The 24,553-nt window shown below is 39.5% G+C and overlaps 3 protein-coding genes across 5 annotated transcripts; 1 reads left to right on the top strand and 2 right to left on the bottom strand.

Moving 5' to 3' along the window:
- Positions 1-177: 177 nt before the first annotated feature.
- Positions 178-5,640, bottom strand: LOC135606936 (eukaryotic translation initiation factor 3 subunit C-like). 2 transcript variants are annotated; one of them, XM_065098324.1, is made up of 4 exons: positions 5,489-5,640; positions 5,113-5,200; positions 3,189-5,024; positions 178-1,356 (listed from the first exon to the last, which is right to left on the bottom strand). In XM_065098324.1, the coding sequence occupies exons 2-4, from the start codon at positions 5,134-5,136 to the stop codon at positions 400-402; spliced, it is 2,817 nt and encodes a 938-aa protein (XP_064954396.1). In that variant the 5' UTR covers positions 5,137-5,200; positions 5,489-5,640; the 3' UTR covers positions 178-399. The 2 variants fall into 2 exon arrangements, with proteins under 2 accessions (XP_064954396.1, XP_064954395.1); XM_065098323.1 differs by having other exon boundaries at positions 5,113-5,178; positions 5,489-5,626.
- Positions 5,641-6,975: 1,335 nt separating this feature from the next.
- Positions 6,976-8,681, bottom strand: LOC135606401 (RING-H2 finger protein ATL13-like). The gene has a single exon (XM_065097423.1). It carries the CDS (start codon positions 8,662-8,664, stop codon positions 7,312-7,314), a length of 1,353 nt encoding a protein of 450 aa, XP_064953495.1. The 5' UTR covers positions 8,665-8,681; the 3' UTR covers positions 6,976-7,311.
- A 6,929-nt stretch (positions 8,682-15,610) lies between these two features.
- Positions 15,611-23,341, top strand: LOC135606935 (probable E3 ubiquitin-protein ligase XBOS32). Of its 2 annotated transcripts, XM_065098322.1 has the most exons (11): positions 15,611-15,949; positions 16,255-16,400; positions 16,500-16,559; positions 16,759-16,830; positions 16,940-17,115; positions 17,192-17,352; positions 19,425-19,483; positions 19,564-19,610; positions 20,427-20,567; positions 20,648-20,739; positions 22,460-23,341. In XM_065098322.1, the coding sequence occupies exons 1-11, from the start codon at positions 15,934-15,936 to the stop codon at positions 22,945-22,947; spliced, it is 1,458 nt and encodes a 485-aa protein (XP_064954394.1). In that variant the 5' UTR covers positions 15,611-15,933; the 3' UTR covers positions 22,948-23,341. The 2 variants fall into 2 exon arrangements, with proteins under 2 accessions (XP_064954394.1, XP_064954393.1); XM_065098321.1 differs by having other exon boundaries at positions 15,611-16,400.
- Positions 23,342-24,553: the final 1,212 nt, after the last annotated feature.

Here is a 24,553-nt window from a genome sequence, read left to right as displayed (position 1 = left end):
GCATGATGAAGAACAGTCACTGCTGACATCAAGGATTTAAGATCTTCTTAACATTATCCGTAATGAAGATCTTCTTAACCCACCTCAGCACAAGTAAAAGCAGGCTTAGATTCAATGTTGGCATCAAGGATTTATTTCAGAAAAAGTAAAGGAAATTATGAATATTGAGAACAGACATGAACAACAAATTTCACCAAGAAAACGCAAGTCATAATAAGTTCTCACGATCCACAGTACATCGAATAAAAAAAGAGATATTAGTTCAATGGAAACCTAATGGGTAGGGTAATATAACAGTCAATGAGAGTATCTTCCAAGCAATAGGAGCAAAATGATGACCAAAAACCGGGGGGCTTGCTTTACGTTCTTTTGGATCGATCTACTGTATTGTCTCCGGCACTAAATTCTACCACCTCTGCTGAGATTGACCATGCCTGCAGAAGCTTCCAACTGTGAACCTCTCGCAGCTGCCCTCCCAGCACTCCCGTAGTAGCCACCAGCACCCCGTGAGCCCTGTCCGCTGCGATCTCTCTGATAACCTCCGCCAGTTGCTTGTGCAGAACCCCCTGTCCTGCCGCCATATCCAACGCGTCCTCCATAGCCACCACCCTGCCTACCTTGCGAGGCAGAACCAGAGCCGTCTTGCCATCTGCCAGATGCTGAGCCGGTATAGTCCTGACCCTCTCGACGTCTTGGTGGAAGACCTTCAAGGCCCCCGCCGGTCCTCGCCTCAAATGCCCTCTCATTGTTTTCAGCCAGAATTACAAGCTTATCTGCCATCTGGAAGAGTAGACCCTGCAGCCTGGTTTGCTCCACATTGTGGAAGACGATGCACTTTGTTGGTTGGTCCCAGCTAGCATGCAGCTCATCCATAATCATCATCTTACTAGCGATGCTATGGACATGGACCTCAGAGAGGTCAAACATTGAAGTAAGCTGGCCCAAACTCAATGAATCATAGCAGGACGAGAATGCAAAGAGGTAAGTCCGCAAAGCCTCTTCCTTGATCTTGGACTTCACCATCTCTAGCACACTTTCTCGGTTTCTAAGGAGCTTCCAGACGTCAAGAGAGTTGATGACATTGAAAGCTTTCTGGTAGTCTCCCTTGGTCAAGGCTCTTGTGGCAGCCATGGCGTGGTCCCTTACGTTCTCAGGAGGACCAACAAATGTCTGCCTCTGACTCACTTCAAGAAGCCTCCTGAATGTCTTGCTAATAGGCTTGCGCTTTGGATCATATGTGGTAGCAGCCATGTTGGGGACCTCAAGAAGCATTGCACATATCAGGTGAGTCGCTTCAAGGAGCTCAAGGTTAATGTGCATGTGATAAGGCATCTGCCTTCTCCTCTCAGCCTTTTCCTGATGAAATAAAACTAAATGAGTCGACATACAAGAAAAGTTGAGTTCAACCAAGGCTGATAATGCTATCATAATCATCAAAAGGAGAACTAAAATCATTGTGCTATGAAATCTCAAGCAGGCATATAATGCTATCGCAATCATCATTAGGCCAACAAGAATAAGGAATGCCACAATGCTAATGGAGATTTAGTAAAGGGAAAGATAGCTATTGAACGATCAAATAATGCTGCACATTCAAAACAAGATATCCTAGAAAGAAAAGCAAGTTGAGGTGCAAGCTTTATTGCAAGAAATTATGTTTTAGCAGATGTTCCAACTCTGGCCTAAAAGAGAGAGAAAAGCAAAAGAAAACCTTTGTAATGAGTGATTTACAAAAGATATCATATAAGTACATGCAACAGATTAAATATATCTTGTTGGAGACTTGGAATGCCAATTATGACTAACATTTCACCAGCTGCTTCAACTTCAAAACAGGATGACCAAAGTTCTTTAAGCTGATAACTGTCACAGCAGGAAACATACGGTTTTCTGGTTCCCATAATATCTTGCAGTTACCACATAGGTACATGCACCCATAAGCTACTCCACTGGGGAAGCATATCATTTTGATTCCCTGGATATCCTTGAATGAGCTAATAAAGAAAATACATGAAATCTAACTGGAGGGACAAAGAATGATGATGAAAATTGGTAAGTCAATAGTGAAAAGTGGCAGCAGTCCAAGACAATAGAGATAAATAGAAAACATCAACCCTATGAGAGAAGCACAAGGTATGAAATGATGTGGAGACACCTTGCTAGGCTAGGCCTCACATACACCATGCCAAGATACTGATTCTCGATGAATAAGTTAAGCTCTTACATGACCCTTATTTAGTGTCACATCGGAAGCAGGAGAAGATTCAAATTGATTTTTAAGACTAGTTGGTTGTCCTCCTATTAATCAAAGCTTACTAACATGAGCTTAAGCATTTGAATCAATGGTCCAAACTCAAGTAATGGGTCAATTTCCCATTGAGTCGGATTGTGACAGAAGTCTTTCAGGATATATTCTGGATGTGTATCTGAGAACACTTACTGTATACTTTGTAACTTTCAAAAAAACCACTTGGAATCCAATGGCTAAAGGTATTCACTAAATAATTATGTTAATAGATTAATTCTACTATCCACACCTACTTTGAAATGACATTTGCTTAGAAGACAGGCAAATGTAGTTAGCACATAGTAGTAAACATCAGTTTTTAATGTTCAATGGTTTTTTAGAACATTACAACAATCAGAAGTAGGTTAATGTTTAACTTTTTTTTCCCAATAAGAAAAGAATTTCTATTAATTCAAAAAGCGACTACAGACTGTGCTGTAAAATGTAGTTAGCACAGAGTAGTACACATCAGTTTTTGATGTTCATCGGTTTTTAAAAACATTACAACAATCAGAAATAGGTAGGTTAATGTTCAACTAGATGCATGTATCAACAGATCAGATTGGTGTTCTGGCATTGCAATCATTCTATAATCTAACGTCTACATTTTATGTACAATTAGTTAGTTCATATAAGCTGGTATGTTTATTAATAGTACTTAACATGTTCTAAACTATTATGATAATACATTATGATGACAGAATCAAAAGCTAGATCATGCCTTTGTTGATCAGTACATACAACATAAATTTACAAGCACATTAGAAGATTTTATCCACACATACACCAAAATAAATAGTTTGAGTTCAGAATTCACTTTGTGATACATACAACATTCCAAGATGAGATGCTCATATTATGTAAAATACAGAGAAATCAATGAGAGTCGGAGAAAAAAAACCTGCTCAGGAGTTTTTTCATGGTAACGATTTTGTGACATGCCCTGAGCCAGTAACTCTTTTACTCTACCACCTTGATATAGTTCAAAGAGGCAGCCATGAGCTTCCTGGATCAACCCTGCCCTAAAGGCACATAGCCCAAGTTGTGCCATTACTCTGTTGAACAGGATTTGCGAAGATATATCCATGAGCTGAATCCCATCCTGCAAATGACTCATTAACAGAAGATCACGAGCTACAGGAAACTCGTCAGATATAGCATGGTGATATATATCACACAGCATAGCCCTGGCCTTGGTTCTCTCATCACCATACTTATAGATAAGAGACACCAATGCATCCACCAATGTTCTACTACTTTCTGGAAATGTAGACCTCCTAGGCACAAGTTCAGGGATTGGGACAAAATCTGGTGGGCCCCTATTTTCCTCCACCGTCTGACTCTCATCACTTTCATCTGGATCTCCCGTCTCCCCACCAGCTTCTGTCCCAGTCTGCTCTGCCAATTTCCTCATTGCATCATAGACCTCCTGAGGTTTATAATATATAACCTCAAGTCGGCGAAGTGCTACCCTAGAAGCTGCCTTAAAATCTCCAATCCTTTCAAGGTATTCTTGAACATTTTGAGCAATGACAAAAAATAAAGGCTCATCCCTAAGCCTCTCGACATACTCACGAGTGTGTGGATCAATACACTGCAAACTTTTAAAAAATTCTGAATCAAGACGTTCAAGGAATGCAACCAAATTTCCCCAGACCCGGATTGTTCCCTTATGATCTGCACCTTTCTGTGTCTCATTTTCTTCAGGCTCAACTGTGTCATCGACTACAATATTAGGATACTGCTCAAGGATGTCAAGCACAAGAAGCATATTACCAACACACTTCTTCCAAACACCTACAGGCATATGGCCAAGCAAGCTTGGGTTGACATCAAATTGTGCGGATATCACACTGAAAAGAATTTCAAGCTTCTGAGCAGGTGTTTTGGCAACACGAGTCAAGAAAGTAAGCTGCTCAACCTGCTCTACCCTCCCTGTTCCTTTTTTACCCCTCGCTGCCACAATCTCTTTAAGCTTCTTGTCGACAATATCCCACGTGATCTTGCTAGGGTCTTTCATGAACTGCTTGTCCATGAGCTTATCCTTCCTGCTCATCTGCTTCTCCCAGGTCCCACCACCCTCAGCCTGCTCATCGTCATCTTCCTCTTCATCATCCTCTTCGTCAGACATTGTGATCTTTGACAGATCCTCCTCAACCTCCGAGCCTGACTCCTCTTCCTCCTCATCATCCTTATCTTCAGCTGCTTCATCCTCACTCTCTGGCTTTTCCCGGTACTTTGCTATCAGCTCCTCATACTGCTTGTTATTCTTCTTCAGCTTCTGCTTCATTGAATTGAGAGCCTTAGCATTGGTACTGCTCATCTTCTTTTTAGCGTCCTTAGCATCCTTATTAGCCAAGGCCTGAGCCAAGAAGTCCTCAAGCATCACCAAAGCTTTAATGTAAAGGTTCGGGACCTTCTCAGACTCTGTAACCCGGATGACCTTCTCAAGCTGCTTATTGATCTTTTCAAAACTCTCCTGCAGACTAACCCAGTCATTGATCTTCATAGCATTCCTCATCTGATCGATAGTTGCAGCCATCTCATCGAACCGCTTGTCGCGGGCCGACTTGACCACACGGTGCTGCCCGTCCGAGTCATCACTATCGCTAGCATTATCTCGGAGGTAACGGCTTCTGGCGTTGGCCCCGGCACCATCGCCGGCCGGCTGCTCAGTCTCACTCCCGTCCTCATATTCGCTGTTCTCCTCCTCCTCCTCGGTGTCACTGTCACCGCCCTGAGACCAAAAAAAAAAAAAAAAAGGTTCTTAAGCACAACAAACCAAAGGAATGTCTTAGGACTCGCATCTCGCAACCCAATCGCACCTGCGTCCAGAAACGAGACGCCATCGCTCTTGCTGATTTCTTCTACCTCGAACCGTGAAAAGAACCCTAAAATTCCACAGGAAACGATCTGCCGATAATAAGCCCAATCTCCAAATTAATTAGTAAGCGGTAATTTTTGCGTCGAAATGAACCGTATCATCAGCAAGAAAAAGACAGGATCGAGAAGGAAGGGGAAGAAACCCCAAATAGCGCCGAAAAAGAACAAAATAACCTAAGAGAGATGAATTTCTGATAAACCCTTGGCACGGAAGCTAGAGAAAAACAGATCGGAGAAAAAGGCGAAGGAATTCGAAAGAACCTACGACAGAAAACAACACGGAAATCAAATCGAACGGAGAAAGGCTTGAACTCCGACCTTTTAGGATGCTCAAACCACGACGCTCTCGTTACAGATCCGCAGAGACCGGGGGACGAGGCGACTGACAGCAGAGGAGAAATGGAAGGAAGGGGCGGCGGCGTCGAGTCGGCCAAAAGAATTATATGACAAGGAAGCGAACGGAGATGCTGGTATCACGTGCTTCTCACGTGTGTATGCTCTAGGGTTTCGGATATTCGGACCGGAACGAACATGGTCCGGTCTGTCGTTATAAAAATAAACCGGAGCGGACCGCGCCAGACCGGACTTGAATAAATAAATCGATAAAATATATTGAAATAATAGAAAAATAAGAAAAATGCTAATTCTCCCTATCATGCAAAACAAATAACCCAAATCAACCAATTAAATTCAACCTAGCAAAAAGAAAAAAATCTGACCTCAAGCTTATCATTCATTATTTATAAAGTAAATTATAACTAAAATGATATAAAAAATTTTATAAAAGAAAAAAAAATAAAATAACATGATATAATTTAATCTTATAAATGTATTTTAAAAACATAAAATAAATGAATAAAATGAATGTTGAATCAGCAATATGAATAAAATACTTTGAATATAGATAATTTGAAAGATTTTGGTATTTAAGAATGAAGGAAAGGAAAAGAAAGAAAAGAGAATTAATTTCCTGAAGTAGGTTTTTGTTAGCACTGATAACTCAAGCAATCAATTCTATCAGTCCAGTTTATGAATAATCCTCACTTAATTCAATCACAATACCTTCAGGAGCAGCTTCCCTCTTTTAATTCTGAGTTCCAATGGCATTGGTAAAATGAGACTGTGAGTTGATATCTACTTTGTCTTTATTCCTCAGTAAGAATCTGCAATGCTGTTGAAACAATCCAGAAGTGACATGAAGTACCTCTGTTTACTCACTGCTGCATTCTTTATTTGAGTTGAAAAGAGTTCAAAACCTTAAACTACTTCAGCAAACATTAAACTCACAGTGTTTTACGTGCATTCATGTTTTTTGATCCTTCAATTCTGGTTAAACCATATGACAAGATATGAACATGAAGTTGTTTTGATCTCACTGGTACACATGATATAGTGAGAAGGATCAGCCTTACACTAAAAGAGTTTGGTTGATCCTTCTTTACTTCACTTGATCATAATCATCTGAACATTTTTATGAAGGACAAATGTACATAAGTTTCTAATTGCCATATAGGAGAATACATTGAAGTGTAGCAACCTTTCTAGCTAAAAAGAATTACATGGGGAACTGTCTTCATCTGCATGAGTACAGTGATAACTGATGTTTACAGTGAGGTGAAACTTGTAAGTTGAATGGAGAGCTCCTTTCTGCTAGCTCTAAGTTGAAACAGTACCAACTTACTAGACAAGGAAGAGAAGCACATTTGAATTTGAGAGTGGAATTTGCTGCATCTTTTTTCTTTTCATGAATGAGTCTTTCTTTTCATGAAGAAGTCTGGTTATTTTAGTCTAATAATGTTGCTGCATATATCATATTAATTTTCTGCTGTTTGTCTTGCAGCTATTTACTTCATTTTGGTCAGAATAAGTGGATCTAATCACATATTCAGTGACATAACACAATTCATGACAACTTTGCTTACAGTCAAACTGATGAACAAATTCCACTTCCTGCAACACATCAGTTTCAGATTTTGATGAGAAACATGTATATGACATTCCATCAGTTTCTTGAAGAATTTGCAAGCAGAAGACAAAAAAAAAAGAAAGGGAATCTCAAAGGGTGTGTGCAATGATCTTTTTTCTGTCTTTCTTGATCACCTCCTGCATCTCGTAAATGCAAGAATGCTCGGCACAGACAATCATAAATTCTGCCTTCCTGCTAACCGGAGCAATGTTCTCCTGGCAAATGAGAATGCCCCATCAGACCAAGATCCGACGCCGTCGTTGCATCTTCCTACCTCCACATCTAAATCTACTTCGCTTGCACTCTTCTCCCCAGCTGTGGGATCTAATTCAGATGCAGTAGCAGCATGGCTGATACCGTTTATTAGATACAATTCATCGCCAGTCCTGAAAGAAAGGGCCCGCCGGGAAGAATCCCCGGCCATAGATTTCTCTTTCTCGGACTGAAGCCATATCTTGGAAACCGAGAAGCTCTCTTTCATGTGCAGATGACTGCTGATACCGACATTACCAGCGTCACCTCTGAATTCTGTAGCTCTCAGTGCATCCGATCCTTTAAACACACCCCTTCTCGAATGGCAACCGAACTTCGACACCGCAAACCGGTGCTCGGGCTTCATCTTTGGTGGTTTGATGGGAACCTGAAGCAATGCCCTATCATCCATCACATACTCGTACGAACCCATGGAGAAGCACCTCCTCTGGTCCAAGTTACCGTTGGCAGTGCTGCTTCCTTCACCGACATACACGCTCCTAAACTTGCCAAGTTTGACGGGCACTACCTTTGTCTCCGAAGCCTCTGAAACTGGCAGTGCCATACCAACTTCTTCCCTTTCTGCCATCTCCACCGCCCTTTGGGAAGTGTGGACGATGGAAGGCCCAGTGTCTTCGTCTCCATTAGAACCAAGGTCAACATTGGGCATAGAGTCCTCCCTCTCAGAAGCAGTCTCTCTTGAGCTCTCACTTCCAGGCTCAAGAACAAGGACTACGGGACCAAAACTGTCGGTGGGAGAGAGGTCGGGAAGAAGGCTTCTTCTGCAAAGAGGACAGGTGGAGTGGGACATGAGCCAAGTATCTATGCACTGTACATGGAAGGCATGGCTGTACTTTGGGAGCAACCTGAGCTTGTCATCAGCCTCAAACTGACAGAGGCAGACAGCACAATCGAATGGGTCCCCGAGGTATATGATGGATTTGTAGAGAAAGACTGGGAGAGTGTCGATGAAGGACTGGTCCACCCCTGCATCATGGAGATGGAACAGCCGCTGCAGCTGTCCTTGCAGTGCTGTAACGTTGTTCAAGTCTTCTCGCTCCCTGCTGGTAGGCCTGAGAAGGTATCTCACAAGGAGGTGGCGGAGCCCAGTGATGAAGAAGATGATTGCTAGTATGAGAAATATGATAAGGATACTAAGATTAATCCTTCTCTCAGAATTAATAACAGGAGGAGGAGGTGGTGGGACTGGTAATGGGAGTGGGATTGGGGAAGAAAAGTCCCCTCCTTTGATGCTTTCATGCAAGACCCAGTCCATGTTTTGGTATTGGCAAAGGCACAAAGATTGAAAGAAAAGAGAAAGATAAGACTCACCAGGCCTTTGTTATCTTGTCTGCAGTTCAATTGGATCATCTTTATCTCGAAATTCCCCTGTCATTCTCTTCTGAATTGAGCACTTTAGGCTCACGAAACTTGATCTCTGTGGTCGTGGAAGGAAAGAGAAGCAGAATTTGCAGGTCAATTTAGGAAGATGTGATCCTTAACGGGAGGAAAAAATGAAGAGGTGACAGCTGATGGGACCTGATAAACAAGAATTGATTACTGTGCAGGGAGGGAAGGTAAGACCACCACAAGAAAGGCCCCCAGCTGGTCAAATAGAATTGAATGTGTTTATACATGTACAGTTATTCGCCTAATGGTACTTGTTCAACACATGATCATGAGACTGGAAATGGAGATCATGGCAGTTCATCTTCCTCTTCACCACTGTGTAATGCATACATAACTGGGGGTGAGAAAGCTCATGGCTTTTGAGCAAGGAGGAGGATTGGGGTCTCATGGGAGGCCTTGTGTGCTATGGGATCATGGAGTCTTCAACACAAAGCTGACATTTAAATAGAATTTTGTGGTTGCCATTGATTTGTTTAAGAGAAAGATCAGTAAAGAATCTACTTCACTCACCCACAAAGTATCTGAATTCCAATAAGAAAACAGTTCTTGCTAAATTCCAGTATCAGTCAGCCTAGGAGGGTACAACAAGATTATCATTTAGATTTGAAGTATAGCTAACTTGTAATTCCATGAGTGTGGCATTGTTTTAGGTGAAGAAGAACAAGTGATGTCAGTTGATAGCCACAGTGGTTCCTTTTCCAATGCTATTGAAGCTTCCATCTATATGGTTTCTGAATAGGAGACTTGTATTCTTGTTAATAACAAGTATTATTCTGTCAGTGCTGATCCAAGTTCTTGTTCTCTTCCAAGTGCACTTTATCTTTATCATTTAGTTTCAATCTCACTAGACTTGATTTCTTGAAGTCAAGATTTTTCAGCTTAGAAAGAGAAGAAAGAAAAGAACACCTGTCTCATGCAGCAGATGAGATGCAAACATTTACTTCAAATTCAGATTCAGAACTCAGCTTTAACTTTGAATCTTGTAAGCCTGTCTTTACAACCATTTAATGGACCAGTAGACTTGTCACACTCATGATCATGTGATGAAACAAAGGACAGAAAACGAAAGCTGTACAAGGGATTGGCTACCCTGTCCTCATCTTTGTTTATATGGCTGTCTCTCTTGATCTTCCAAGACACAGTGTGTGGTGTTTACTGAATCCACAGACCCACCCAAGAAACCATGCATGGTTGGACCAATTCATGACCTTTAAAGCATGAACAATGTGGTTCTGCAAGTAGGAAAATATGGATTTGCCTCTGAGTTCCTCAGCTATTTTCTGCATCACAAAGGATCCCTACCTCCTTCAATGACTACAGATATCATGTGAGCAACAAAAAGTAGTTCACAGAAATAACAATAATGATAATATTCTGTCACAAAGGATGCTCATCAATTGGTTACTATATCTTATTCTGTCAGATGTAAGAATAAAAACTCATTGATATGGTGAGATGGACTCAATAATATTATGATGAGAAATTTAGGAAGTTAATTGTCACCAAAATATTAGATGGTTTTCAAGAAGGCAATTTGATACTCGAAAATTTACTTGCTTTCTTGGAAGTGTCTGCAAAACAATCTCAAATTTTTTACTTGATTTCTTTTTTTTTTCCTCATAAAGATGAAGAAATTCATCTGAAGTCAAACCTATTTGCAACTTGAAATATAATTAATTTGAATCCATCAAGTATTTTCCTTTCCTTGAATCGAGCAGTCTCAATATGAAACTTTGAACCAAACAGGAACAGTGTGTTCATCAACATCACACATTCTATCTTCTGTTGTATCATTCATTCCTCTTCAGAAGAGCAGCAGATTCCTCCCTGCCATCTTCAAGTTCAATTCCATACAGAAAACACTGCAATTTTTTCTCTGGAAATACTCCACAGTGGTCTTTTCTTCCTAGTGATCTCTTACACTGAAAACAACGTTTTAGATGATAACAACATTTTTAAAGACTGTTAAAGATTATTCTCTCAAAGAATATTTAATAAAATATATTATCCATTCACTATCAGTTATAAAAGTTTACTTTTTAACATAATTATTGGAGGTTATGATATCCATTTACCTGAGTTACTAACTTGCACGTGAAAGAGATCGAATTAGAAAACCTCTTTCAACCTCAATCTTCGTACAAGTGGCACCTTTGGAACTCGACGTTTCTATCTCGGAGACAGCTCGACTATACTTCGGACAATCTTATGCATACGAGTCAAAATTACGTCAAGCAGATCAAGATGTCAATGACACATTCTCATAACATTTTCAATGCTAGAAGAATAGCTCGATATTACACCCGTCCGTCAATCATCTCAATGAACACTTGAGTAAAGAGGCTTTTCCCCCAAACCAAAGTACTTTCACCTAAGGGGAGCAGTAGCTATCATTTTCGTACATTAGTGCATCCACTTCGATATAGACATAGATGAATTACTAATGCCTATTCAACAACCTAGGTCTCTCACCTCTAAAAATGGCCTCGATCCACCTATTCATCCCTGTCAATGTGTTCTTAAACCTCATTTAACAAGTGCATATGCTATCAGGCTTGATACAAGCCCAACGGGTGGTGCCACCAGCTCACCTCATTCCCCAGCTATACCGACACCCGTCAAGATTCCCCAACTCAATGTGATATCAACATTCCAAGAGCGCTTGAGGTCTATCGAATCGTCGGCTAAGGGGGCACCATAGTCCATGATCATGGAATTCAACGGACCACACCACTCTCGGTCTGCCTCACCTGAATCTAAGGCCCAATCAATAAACAGATGGATTGACGTTTGGATGAGATGCGATGAACACTCCAACAACCAGAAGGGGAAGTGCTTATTAACCCCACATTGGGTCAATCACTGTTCACTTCAAACATCTAGGAGGAACTAATTTTAGAAAACTTTCATCTCCCATCTCCCATCTTTGAAGGTATTTGACGATAATATCGATCTGATCTGATAGAGAACATTACAATTTTTATGCCCAAATGTCACTATATGGCACCTCAAACACCCTAATATATCATACCTTTCCGTCCAAGCCTAGCATAAGAACAATACACTCGCTCAAAGCTACTTTCTATATGCTCTTTCGCACAACTAGTGAAGGAGTTTGAACTTCATTTTCTTAGGAACGTACATCATTGGCCTTCAGTGGCAACACTCCTTGGACTTATGTGGCAGGAAGAAGAAATGCTTACAAACTTTATCACTCGATTTGCGAATAAGATACGAGGTATATTAGATGTTCATTTATTATATAGACCTTTATGATGGGACTTAGGCTCTCTCGTTTCTTTTGGTTATTGATAGAAAAACTACTAACAATTGTACCCAAAATATTTCAAAAGACCAATCAATACATTGTCGCTGAGACAATGGTCTTGAGCAAGCGTGAATAGTCACATAAGAGGCCAAAGCAGGAGTAGCCACAATCAGCCCCAATCCCGAGGTCACCTTGATAGAAGAGAAATGAACGACCGAAGCTATCTCGTTAGAGGTTTGAGCTGACCCATCTAAATATAACTAGAACTAAAGTTTTCCTCCATATAAAAGAAAAAAATGCTCTTATGGGACCCCGATCTAACGAAGACCCCATTGACGAAAAGAGATAAGTCCAAGCACTATCGGTTCTATCGAGATTACAACTATGACACTAAAGATTGTCACAACTTGAAAGAGCAAATTTAAAAGCTTAAACATCGAGGACACCTCGGGTAGTTCATCTGAAAGCATTAAGAACCCTCACCCTGATCTCAGGGGCTAGTAGAGAGGCAAATTGATATCATTATTAGTAGACCAACCCTAGGGAGAGACAACTTCTCGGTCCATAAGACTTATACTCGAGCTACCACTGAAAAATACTTGAGGATAGCGGGTGACTCGAAAATAACTTTTAAAAAAGAAGAGGTAGAGCACCATGACCAAAATTATAATAATGCTTTAGTAGTATCTATAAGGATGATCAACGCTTGGGTGAAAAGGTCATGATCTATATATATAGCTTTACTAATATCCTTTACTTTGATATTTTCTTAAAACTTGGGTTGTCAACCAACGATCTTACCTCTCTAACTTCTTCACTGATGGGGTTTACCAATGACTCTATCTTGCCTCTCGAGGCTATAAATCTACACATCACATTTGGAGGTAAGCCCTGCTCTAATACAATATTGATTAAATTCATTATGATAGATATCCCCTCGACATACAATGTGATCATTGGCCAACCCACACCGAGTAAACTAAGAGCGATGGTGTTGACTTACCATATAACGATGAAATTCCTAATGAGAGCTAGTATCGGAGAGCTAAAAAGCAAGCCAAGAGACTTATGCCAGTGCTACCTAATAGTGATCTCTGAAATCCCGACCCGAGACACCACCTATGGACCCTCGAGACTTGACTAGGTCCACCCTACATCTCGAGCCAATAGAGCTACTGATCAAGGTACCCATAGATAAAGCCTGACATATCTGAACTATCAAGGTTGGAGCGACCCTTCTTGAGGAGAATCAATTGTAGCCTATTAACTTCTACTAAAAAAATTCTAAGATATTCACATGGTCACCGAAACATGTCGAGAATCAACCCTAACTTAGTTCAGCATCATTTGAATATTTTTCCTAAGACACGATTAATAAAGCAAATGCCTCGTAAGTTTGCCCTTAACTGCCAGCAAGCAATTGGTGAGGAGGTGGATAAGTTGTTAGGAGTAGAGTTTATTACCAAGGTGCAGTAGCCCAATGACTCGCTAATGTTATACTCGTTAAAAAAATCTCATAGAAACTAAAAGATATGTGTTGATTGTACCAATCATAATAAAGTATTCCCAAAGGATAACTGACCTATTTTTTAAATTAATCAATTGATTGATGCTACCTCAGGTCTTGAGCTCCTCACCTTTATAGATGCATTCTCATGGTATAACCAAATCAGAATAGCATTGGAGGATCGAGAACATACTACCTTTATCACAAACTACGATATATATTATATCGAGTCATGTCATTTGGGTTAAAAAATAAAAGATCAGCATACCAAAGGATAGTGAATATAATATTTAAGCATCAGATCGAGAGAAATGTTAAAACTTATGTGGATGACATGATGGTGAAGAGCAAGATGACCAACTCATATTTGGTAGATATGGCTGAGATATTTCAAGTTTCGAAAAAGTTTAACATGTGCCTCAATCTAACCAAATGTGTCTTCGAAGTTAACTCGAGGAAGTTCCTCAAGTTCATCATACATCAGAGAGGAATAAATATAAACCTCGAGAAGGTATAAGTCATTATTAGAGATGCATCCACCTTAGTCAGTAAAATAGGTTCAATAATTAATATATTGGCTAGCACCACTTAGTCAATTCTTATCCTAATTCGATGATATATGTTTGCCATTCTTTTGGGCATTGAAGGACTTGAAGGATTTTCTATGAATCAAGAAGTGTCAAGATGCATTAGAGAAGTTGAAAGACCATATCACTGAGTTACCACGGTCCACTTCCTTTAACTTAGGTGATATTCTAAGTCTCTTATTTCGCTACCACCAACTTAGCTATCAGTTTGGTGTTAGTACGAAATGATACAGTACTTTAAAGGCTCATCTACTATACTAGTCACATTTTGAGTAGATCCGAGAAGTGGTACCCTGTATTAAAAGGCTCACATTTGTGCTAGTCTTGAATACAAGGAATATTCACCTCTATTTTCGGGCACATGCTATACAGGTTATCTCTCAATTTGATATCTCAAGTCGGCTGCTAAGGTGGTTAGTAGAGCTAGGGGAGTACGATATCCGATGTCTCAATGATTATTATAAAGACCTAAGCGTTGACGGACTTTATGTTAGAACTAACTCTTCCTTCGTCCGAGGTTGACAAGCACGCTCCTCTTATAAGGACATTGTTTGTGGATGACTGTCATCTCGGATGGAGGCGACGTCGAACTAGTTTTCAAAGGCTCGAACAGACAAGTGTATAAGCAAGCTCTTCGATTCGAGTTTAAAATATATAATAACGAAATTGAGTACGAGACAATTCTCTCGTAGCTCTAGCTCACCTGAGAGGTTCAAGTCTAGGATATGATGATGTTCAATAATCTGTAATTAATCATGAACCAGGTGAATGGAAAATATGAGACACTAGATGTGATCACTAGAGGTGAATGCATTATATATATACATATATATATATATATATATACATATATATATATATATATATATATATATATATATATATAATTATTTTTTATCTTGCAAATCTCCATACATTTGGTTATAGGACATGGGGATATCTCACCCTTAAAAATTTTCAGGGCTGATGTGGTCAGGCACAATCATGCCCCACTCCCATGATAAAAATGTAACCCTCGAAATCTTTATTGATGATATATGTATCAACATTTATCCTATATTCTTTTTATTTATCAATGCCCAAGATTTCTTATATATATGTATATTAAATCCTCTACTTATTCTTAGGAAAGATAAGTTAGTCTGCAGGCAGCCTGAATCACCGCTGACAAGTACAATGGTTGTTGTTAAACCATGCACAGTCCTCGTGACCGAGAGACCACGTCAACCCTGAACCGTTTCTTGGGTGATTCAATAGGAGTTGACTCTTGTAGGGATCTACAGATATATGTCAACCTTCCTATATCTTCACTGGAGAAAACAGGAGTTGACCAGGCAATTTGACTTGAGTTGGTGCTGTCCACGCCGATCATGGAGACGTGCTTTCCTTTACAGGATCATTTTGCTTGCAATATCAACTCTCTCTCTCTCGCTCTCTCTCTCTCTACCATTTGCTTCCCCCGTTTTCCTTTTTTCCCCCTCTCTCTCCCTTCTCTTCCCTTCCCTTCCCTTCCCTTCTCTTCTCCTTTCCATTCCTCTTGTGGCCTTTTTTTTTATTTTCTTGTGTTCTCATCCTATATATATAATATCTTCTACCATTCCTATGTCCTTGTTGTTCTAAACAATTATTCCTTCCTCTTGTTGTAAGCGCCGTTTGGTATTCCATTGTTCTTTCCTTGCAACAAGCCAAGAAAAAGGCGTCGTCTTTGGGTTGAATCCCATCTGGAAGCAGGCCCGGGCGACAAAGGATGGCGACTGGGGACATGTTTTCTCGATGATGCATGCCAATGGTGGGGGATTCGCGTTCGAGCTCTCATTTTCCTCGTAAAAAAGGGGTCTTTTTAGTCATCAGAAGGATTCTTTTGTTCTTTTCTTTTTCTTTGAGTTCTTGAATCTTGGTGGAGATTGTTTTGGGTGGTAATCTCCCCATCCTGAGAGTTTTCTATTAGATTGCTCTTGGTGGATTTAGAAAGGTGTTCTTGCCACAAAAAAAGTAGCGATTTTTTGTCCATTGTTCTCCGATTTGGTTGCTAGCTTTTGGGGATTATGGGGTTTCTAAGTATTATGGGGAATTCCTTCGGGTGCTCTGCATCAGGGGAGAGACTGGTCTCCGCGGCAAGAGATGGGGACCTTCAGGAGGCCAAAGCGCTACTGGAATACAATCCCCGGCTTGCCCGGTACTCGACCTTTGGTGTTAGGAACTCACCCCTTCATTATTCTGCAGCTCAGGGCCACCATGAGGTAATTTCTCACAGGCTCCTGTTCAATTTGATGTCTTTTATCAGAATTTATGTCAATCTATGGCTTCTGTAGAAGCTCATTTGGTCATTTGGTCTTCAGATTGTCTCTCTTTTGATCGAATCTGGAGTTGACATTAACCTGAGGAACATAAGCGGACAGGTGAAACCTAGATCCTTATCCCTCTGATTGTTCTTGTTTTGTTGTGTGTTACATGGCCGGAAACTTGTTAAATATCTGGTGATCTTTTATTCTGGAAAAGTGGATGTTGAAATTAGTTAGTGTACATTCTTTGTCTTCAGGAAGGAGAAAAAGTTTAAATTTCACATTTATTACTATCAACAATTGTGTTCTGTTGCAGACTGCATTAATGAAAGCTTGTCAATATGGTCACTGGGAGGTTGTTCAGACTCTTATGCTTTTCAAAGCTAATGTAAGCTGCTTTTCTTTTTCTCTTCTCCCATGGTGCTTGTTTTTTTGTTTCTTTGTTCCATGGTGGTCTCATAATAACTCTCAGGTAGTATTCGGAAATTGTATGATAGATTCACAGAACAGATTATCTCAATGGTGGAACAGCTCTCCACTTAGCTGCTCTGAATGGGCACACTCGTTGCGTCCGTCTTCTCCTTACCGACTATGTTCCAAGCATACCTGAATTTTGGAATATGATGAGGGGAAAATCAACCCATGAATCCTCTATTCCTGACTTTGACAAGAGGTACGTTTTTATCCTTATGGACATTCTCTAAATCTTTATTAGAAAAAAAATTATATCTTCTACTGGTATTTGGCAGTTCCTTGTCTAAACTAGTTAACCAAAAGGCAGATGGAGGCATCACGGCACTTCATATGGCAGCACTAAATGGGCATGCGGAGACTATGCACTTACTCTTAGACTTGGGTGCTTCTGTTTCCCAGGTCACGGTGGAAGACGGGTCAACAATTGATCTGATAGGTTTGTTTCTTTTGTTGTCATCCTCATTCTTGGTCACTTTAAGATTCCACCGAAAAGCTTCATACCTTTAGTTGTCTCTTGTACAGTCATGTGGTTGCTGCTTTTAAACTAGTTGCAGATATCTTGGAATTGCCAGTATCTATGTGGACATTGTTAAACTTATTGTTTCAGTTATAATCCTACTACAACACTGGTGTGTCTAGGTTCTCTAATTGCATGTCAGTTCTTGTTTCTAGTAACTCTGGTTGTTTTAAATTATTCTCGTAAGCATACCACCGGTTATGGTTCTAGAATCATGATTTTATTAGAATGATGCATGCTAGTCCCATTTTAGAGAGCTTTGGAAGATGGAGATATAATCATAATATTTGGGAAACAACAAAAAGGATTTGCTGGCTCTTAGTTTTAATTATTTATGTTGCACTCAACAGTTCAATTGCAAAGAAGAAGTTTCCATGTAGCTGATCCATAGATAGGTAGGAAGAGGTACTCAACATATGTGACCACATGCCTACCAAGAAAATTTGGGCTTGTTCATATTGTTTTGGAATAATGAGAACTGGTATTGTTTGGTTGTGAGATCCATCCTTACATCCCTAGTATTAACCTAAGTGGGCCTACTACTTAATTCACTTCCTATCATTTTAATTCACACAAAGGCCGCTAACATTCTTAGGAGGGATGATTTCTTCTTTTTCACATTCTTTTATTGCAAATAGTCTTAAGTTTTAACCTGTTCAGGAAAATTTGTAAATGATAATGGTTGTTTTCATTTGTCTGTCTGTCTTAGGCATTATTTATGTGCTCGTGTAATATAGTTCTCTGCTCATGATAAGATGAGATGTTCCATTTGGACCTTTCTTTGTGCTGTCATAACAAACTGTTGTTGTATTTTAGTTCCTACAACAAAAATCCTTTTAAAATATTTCTGTGTGGTTATCTTGCGTGCTTTTATGTGGTTATTTTTGTCTTTAAACTTTTTTCTTCTATTGCTTATGTTTAATGTTTCTGCCATACAAAAGGAACTTCATATTTTCCTGATCTAGGTTATGGATGGGTGCATATGTTAGATTCTAGGTTGATAGATACTTGGCATATGAGGAAGTGTTGAAAGTTCGTGCACAGAACAGAGTAGTCATAGTAGATATGGCTGGGAGTTTAGGTTCATGAGAATAGATCAAGAACTTCATGAAGCATATAATGCTTTCAATTGCGTATAATCTGATATTGCATCTAAGGTCTCACAAGTTGCAGTAAAATAATAATTCACCTGAGATATACACAGAAATTTTATAAGTTGATGGTGTTGATGACATTTTTTGCATAAAGGAAGCATTAGTCACTGGATAGAAACAAGGTTAAAGAAAGACAAGTCATAATTACTTGATCATGGAGGAACTACATGTTGATGCTTGTAGTTGAGACTGAGCATTACCCATAATGCAGTGCTAGTACTGTGGGAAACTAATTCCAGAATCTGCACCAGCCAAACGATGTCTTTGTGATTGTTGCACTTCCAGCACATAATTTGGAGGAGAGATTTGATGGAGGTTCATTTTTTAATTGTGCTCAGATGGGACATACTATTAGCATGACTTAAAAGGAAGACAATACTGGTTTTTGTATAAGGTTTTGGCGATGTGTAGGAACTAGTTGCAAATGATGTGGAAAAGAAATGTTACACTTAGCTGATGGATTGATGGGTAAACTCATTTATACGGAGTGCTCTCTGTTGCTTTCAGTCTTTCCTTCTTTGCTTCCATTCGGTTCTCAAATTCCAGTCATCACTTTTGAATACCATGAGAAAGAAGTAGTTCTGAATTTTCTTGCTTTACAATAAAAGGTTTCTGTACACTGTATTGTACTTCAGCTTATTAGAGTGATAATTCTCACTACCGATTTCAATTACCATATCTTTTAACCTGATCTAGCAACCAAAGATATCGATAATTTAGAACAATGCAAGTTTATTCCATATTGCAAATTATAGAGCTAATGCGTGATGTATGAACAAATTGTGACCATATTGATGTCGCGTTTAGCTTAACAAGTATAATAAACTCATTTTGCAGGTGCTGGAAGCTCGCCCCTCCACTATGCTGCTTGTGGTGGAAGTGCAGTTTGCTGTGAGGTAAGTTGGTTTCATGTCTATTTGGTTTTGTCTGTTGGTATGCTAATTACTGTGGTTACTTATTAGATGTGGGCATTCAGGTTCTTATTGCCAGAGGAGCTAGTTTGGATGCTGAAAACTCGAATGGGTATGTATCTGATATGCTAAAAGCTTTCTAGGTTGATATGGAACTTAAACTTTAGATAGAGCTAGAATCTGCAGGACTAATTAGATGCTTTATCAACTGCAATTTCTGTTCTTAATTAATCTAAGTAACAAGTTTGGCAAAATTCATTTCAGGATTGATACCTTGTCTGACTCTCTGGACTTTAATCAAATCCTGATGAAAGTGCAAATAGATGATACATTTCCATGGTAATTAAAAGGGGGATTGAATCAGTTGATTTTCTGTTGCACACTATCTAATGAAGTGCCAAACTTGACTATACATTGGAGAATTTTGTTGTGTTGACACCTTTTTTGACCATATGGACTTCAATTATCCTCTTTTATGGCTCAAGCCGATTGTTAATTCTTCAAAGATAGTAAGGGGAAGTACATAGCACATAGTTAACAATAACAAAATATATACTGATCCATTGCATTTGTTAAGTAGCCTACCTAATGTAATAAATAAGCTTGAGCTCTTAGTTGTTTCTGAAAATTTAGCTTGTTTAATCCCAGCTCTTTTTTTAGTCATCAAACAACCAAATTCAATATTCTTTTCTTTTCTTAATCGCTCTGAAGAATTGTCCATGTATTTCCTTGGGGATCCTTTAGTGTCAACCATATCATTGCCGATTGATGGCATAAGCTGATGCTGGCTCTCTAGATATACTGCAACTTGATGCCTTCTCTTACCCATTTTTACTGTTTTACTTCTATTTTATGTTCAACTTATTTCCATCTCTCTGTCAAATTGGAATGCATGGATAATCTTATATAGTGCTGCTTTGCTCAACAGTTGGACTCCTTTAATGGTAGCCCGTTCATGGCATAGAAATTGGCTTGAGGGCATCTTAAGTAATCAACCAGATCATCGCGTAAAGATCCTTCCTTCCCCGTATATATCTCTTCCCCTTATGAGCATCATGAGGATTGCTAGGTAAGTGTTCTGTGCTTTTTTTTGTTTTGGTTGTTTGCTAAATTTCATGTATTTTATTTTAATTATCTAATCTCCTGCAGAGAATTTGGTTGGAGAAGCACAATCCAGTCGCCTGCATGCATTGATCCATGTGTTGTTTGCTTGGAAAGAAGATGCACAGTTGCTGCTGAAGGTACACATCTCTGAAACTTTCAGATTCCATGTACTAATAATGCTTTCAGTCAGGACCTACCTGATCACTCAGATATGAAGATTTCAATAGATTGAAGTGAATCATGTAGTTTCAGATTTTTGGAGTTAATTAGTCAATTTTCACATTGGGTCAGATGTCAGATGATGACAATTAATGGATCAAGAGAGGATTATTTGTGAACCAAACTGCAGATGCATACATCATGCAAAGTCACCATTCAAGTAGGATTAAGTTGATATATAGGACAGGATGAGTACTATTATCTTTAGGTTAAGCATTTTGGAGTCTGATTAAGTTGATCTATTAACTGAACATAAGGGTTTATTGTTACTAAGTTAATGAATCAGTTATCACATTAGGTTGATCATGACACTTTACTCGAACTAATTCTTTTGTGCTGAATGATTTGTTTATGAATGCACCTGTAAATTGCAACTGTTAGTTTATGATACTCCTAAAGCCACAAACGGTTGTCGATTAACATGTTAGTTGTAAATCACAACTATTTATTAATGATACTCTGAGCGGCAACTGTTGTCGATAAACAAACATGTTAGTCGTAAGTGTCACAATTATTTGTTAATAATACTCCTAAAGCCGTAAACTATTGTCGATAAACAAACATGGTAGTCGTAAATCATAACTATTTGTTAATGATACTCTGAGTGGCAACAGTTATCGATAAACAAACATGTTAGTCGTAAGTCACAATTATTTATTAATGATACTCTAAGCGGCAACCGTTGTCGATAAACAAACATGTTAGTCATAAGTGTCACAATTATTTGTTAATAATACTCCTAAAGCCGTAAACTATTGTCGATAAACAAACATGATAGTCGTAAATCATAACTATTTGTTAATAATACTCCTAAAATCGTAAACCGTTGTCGATAAACATATTAGTCGTAAGTCGTAACTATTTGTTAGTAATACTCCTAAAGTCACAAACCGTTGTTGTATGTAAGTCGTTAATAATACTCCTAAAATCGTAAACCGTTGTCGATAAACATATTAGTCGTAAGTCGTAACTATTTGTTAGTAATACTCCTAAAGTCACAAACCGTTGTTGTATGTAAGTCGTAAGAGAAGCCGCAAACTATTGTCGATAAACATATTAGTCGAACTCTTTGTAAATGATACTCCTAAAGCCACAAACTTTTGTCGATAAACATATTAGTCATAAGTCGCAACTATTTATTAATGATACTATGAGTGGCAACTGTTGTCGATAAATATGTTAGTCATAAGTTTAATGATACTATAAGCGACAACCGTGATAAACATAAACATGTTAGTCGTAAGTCGTTGTCGATAAACATGTTAGTCGTAAATCGTAACTATTTATTAAACTATTTGTAAATGATACTCGTAAAGTCACAAACTGTTGTCGATAGACATATTACTTGTAAGTCGCAATTATTTGTTAATGATACTATGAGCGGCAAACTGTTGTCGATAAATATGTTAGTCGTAAGTATTTGTTAACAACCTGTCGTCGATTAACATATTAGTCGTATTCGCTGACTACGAACAAGATTACATTAGCTGATGTTACAAGTCAATCTCTCTCCACCTGTAGTCCAATTCATGGATAGAAATGGTGCTAAGACTTGGCTAATGCATCTGTTAGGCACAAAGAAGCTTTGGCTTAGAGAAACTGTAGCATACTGATAGCAGAATTATTCTCACATCGCAGGTTGCAATCATGAGTTCTGCACCAGATGTGCTCTCTACCTGTGTTCCACCAACAGCACATCCACCATCCTGTCTTCTCCGCCGGGATCAATACCCTGCCCCCTCTGCCGGCACGCCATCGTATCGTTTGCCAAGATCCCAGGGATGAGCCCAATGAGGGAGCTGCCAAGAACGAGCCTCTCCTTGTCTCTCTGCGCCACATGCCCAGCCGCGGACGGATCGGATTCTACTACTCCCATGGCCACTCAGCTCTGCAAGCCAGACTTCCACTGCACACGGATCCCTCCTCTGGGTTCCTCCTCGTTCTGGTCATTGAGCTGCCAAAGGTTCCCCCCCACCAAGCTATACTCCTCGCTCTGCATGGGAGTTCCTGAGACGAGCTCATGCCTGATGAGATGCTCGAGGTCTTTGAGGCGATCGGCCTCTCAAGGGGAGAGCAGTGGGAGATCGTGTCTTTTTGCCTTCAGCCATATTGCCGACAGCAGTTGACTTGGTGCATGGCCGCGTCATGTCATCCTCTTCTGCTGCTGCATTGCGTGAATGGTTTGATAGAAATATTCTTATTATCTGTGAATAGATTGTTTTGTGCTTTTGGTGTGCTGTGTATGGACGGCATTTTGCTAGTTGCTTCGATCACAGTTCTTATTGTGCTGCGTCGTTGAGCTCAGCTTTGCTGCAACCATCAAAATGCAATTCTTGCCGTTGTGAATCAGCAATGTTTGGCTTCAAAGTTTTGGGATGGCATCAATCTTTATACTGTGATGTATGGAGTGAGGCCGAACACAATTATATGAACATTTACTACTTTGGAAGTGAGTGAACCATCACAACATTGTATCTGTGGCATCCAAACCTTGGAATTCATTGCAAGCAACTTGAAATAGTGCTTTGAGTGAGTGTAGCCATAGAAGCTCAACAAGCAAGATAATGGCTGGTTATAGCTAAAACCCACCTAAGATTACAAGTACAGCAATTGCATCTCTCAGCTAACTCACCACTTCCACATTCTACTGCTGGCAAATCTTGTCACTGCAGATTCAACTACTGATCTAACATGCTTCAGTTGGAGAGAAATCCAGAAAAAAGAAAACCATCCAAAAGTGGAAAAAAAATTATAATCAAGTAGACATCAAAAAGAACAAAAATATCACTACATATCAAAAAGAAAAAAAAGACTGAAGCATCTCACAAATAGTTGAATGCAAAGTTCTCATATCATGAAACTAAAGCTCAGAAGGGATAGAAAGAAAGGCGAAAGAAGAAGGGATTCACAAGAATAAAAAAATTCAAAGTAAATTAAAACGGAGTAGAGAGCGGCCAGAAATATTATCTCATGTTTAGAAAGTCTTGCAAGGTCAAGAAAATGACATGCAATCCTTTCAACATTGAATAAAAATAAAATCATATATAGAGGATGAATGAAAAAAATAAATAAAAATAAAAAAGAGAGAGAAAAGCTCGGTAAGGATAGCACCCATTAGAAGTGGCACAGCTGACATTTAAACCCTTCGATCTCCTCCTTTGATACCATTCAAAGCCAGGAGGCCAAAACGAAGCAGCTCTCCATCTCCAGCAACACATCATAGCAGGCGAAGAAGAAGAAGAGAGGCTGCAGCCGGAGGCAAACTGCATGTTGGCTCTTCCCAACCGTAGGCACTCGAAAACGGCAAAAGCTGTAGTGCATGGTGGAGGGATGGAGTCGTCTTATATAGGAAAACAACACCGTGAGGATTGATGTGATGTGATGCGATAGAAGAGTTATCCTAACATTCCCATATCTGTGTTCCTTTACCTGCCGCAGAGAAAAAGAGTCAGCCTTTCCCACCCTCCACTCCACAGACAATGAAGTCAAACATGACACAACCAGCAACCAATGCTTACAGTCGCTCACAGTGGGGGAAAGTACCGATGAGAGGTGCAGTCTCGTGCAGCAGCTGTGGTTAGTGTTACTTCCACATCACAAAATACCACATCTCTTAGCTGCTAACTCACGCAACTTGAGATGGAGATGTGTCATATGCGAATTATAGGAGGAAAGAAAGCCAATAACTGTGGACTTTGCACGCCATCGGAAACTGCGGCAGTGCCATTGTGC

Source organism: Musa acuminata, chromosome BXJ2-3 (assembly GCF_036884655.1).
Source record: "Musa acuminata AAA Group cultivar baxijiao chromosome BXJ2-3, Cavendish_Baxijiao_AAA, whole genome shotgun sequence".
Lineage (NCBI taxonomy): Eukaryota > Viridiplantae > Streptophyta > Magnoliopsida > Zingiberales > Musaceae > Musa > Musa acuminata.
This window is presented reverse-complemented; position numbering and strand designations above follow the sequence as displayed.

What these genes read in the sequence shown, in the direction of transcription:
- LOC135606936 (XM_065098324.1), bottom strand. Translation starts at nt 5,136, where the DNA reads ATGGCGTCTCGTTTCTGGACGCAG. An exon ending in CGTCTCGTTTCTGGACGCAG is followed by an intron (nt 5,025 to 5,112) that starts GTGCGATTGGGT and finishes TTTTGGTCTCAG; the next exon opens with GGCGGTGACAGTGACACCGA. An exon ending in ATGAAAAAACTCCTGAGCAG is followed by an intron (nt 1,357 to 3,188) that starts GTTTTTTTTCTC and finishes TTATTTCATCAG; the next exon opens with GAAAAGGCTGAGAGGAGAAG.
- LOC135606401 (XM_065097423.1), bottom strand. Translation starts at nt 8,664, where the DNA reads ATGGACTGGGTCTTGCATGAAAGCATCAAAGGAGGGGACTTTTCTTCC.
- LOC135606935 (XM_065098321.1), top strand. Translation starts at nt 16,206, where the DNA reads ATGGGGTTTCTAAGTATTATGGGGAATTCCTTCGGGTGCTCTGCATCA. An exon ending in TGAGGAACATAAGCGGACAG is followed by an intron (nt 16,560 to 16,758) that starts GTGAAACCTAGA and finishes GTTCTGTTGCAG; the next exon opens with ACTGCATTAATGAAAGCTTG. An exon ending in GATGCTGAAAACTCGAATGG is followed by an intron (nt 19,611 to 20,426) that starts GTATGTATCTGA and finishes TTTGCTCAACAG; the next exon opens with TTGGACTCCTTTAATGGTAG.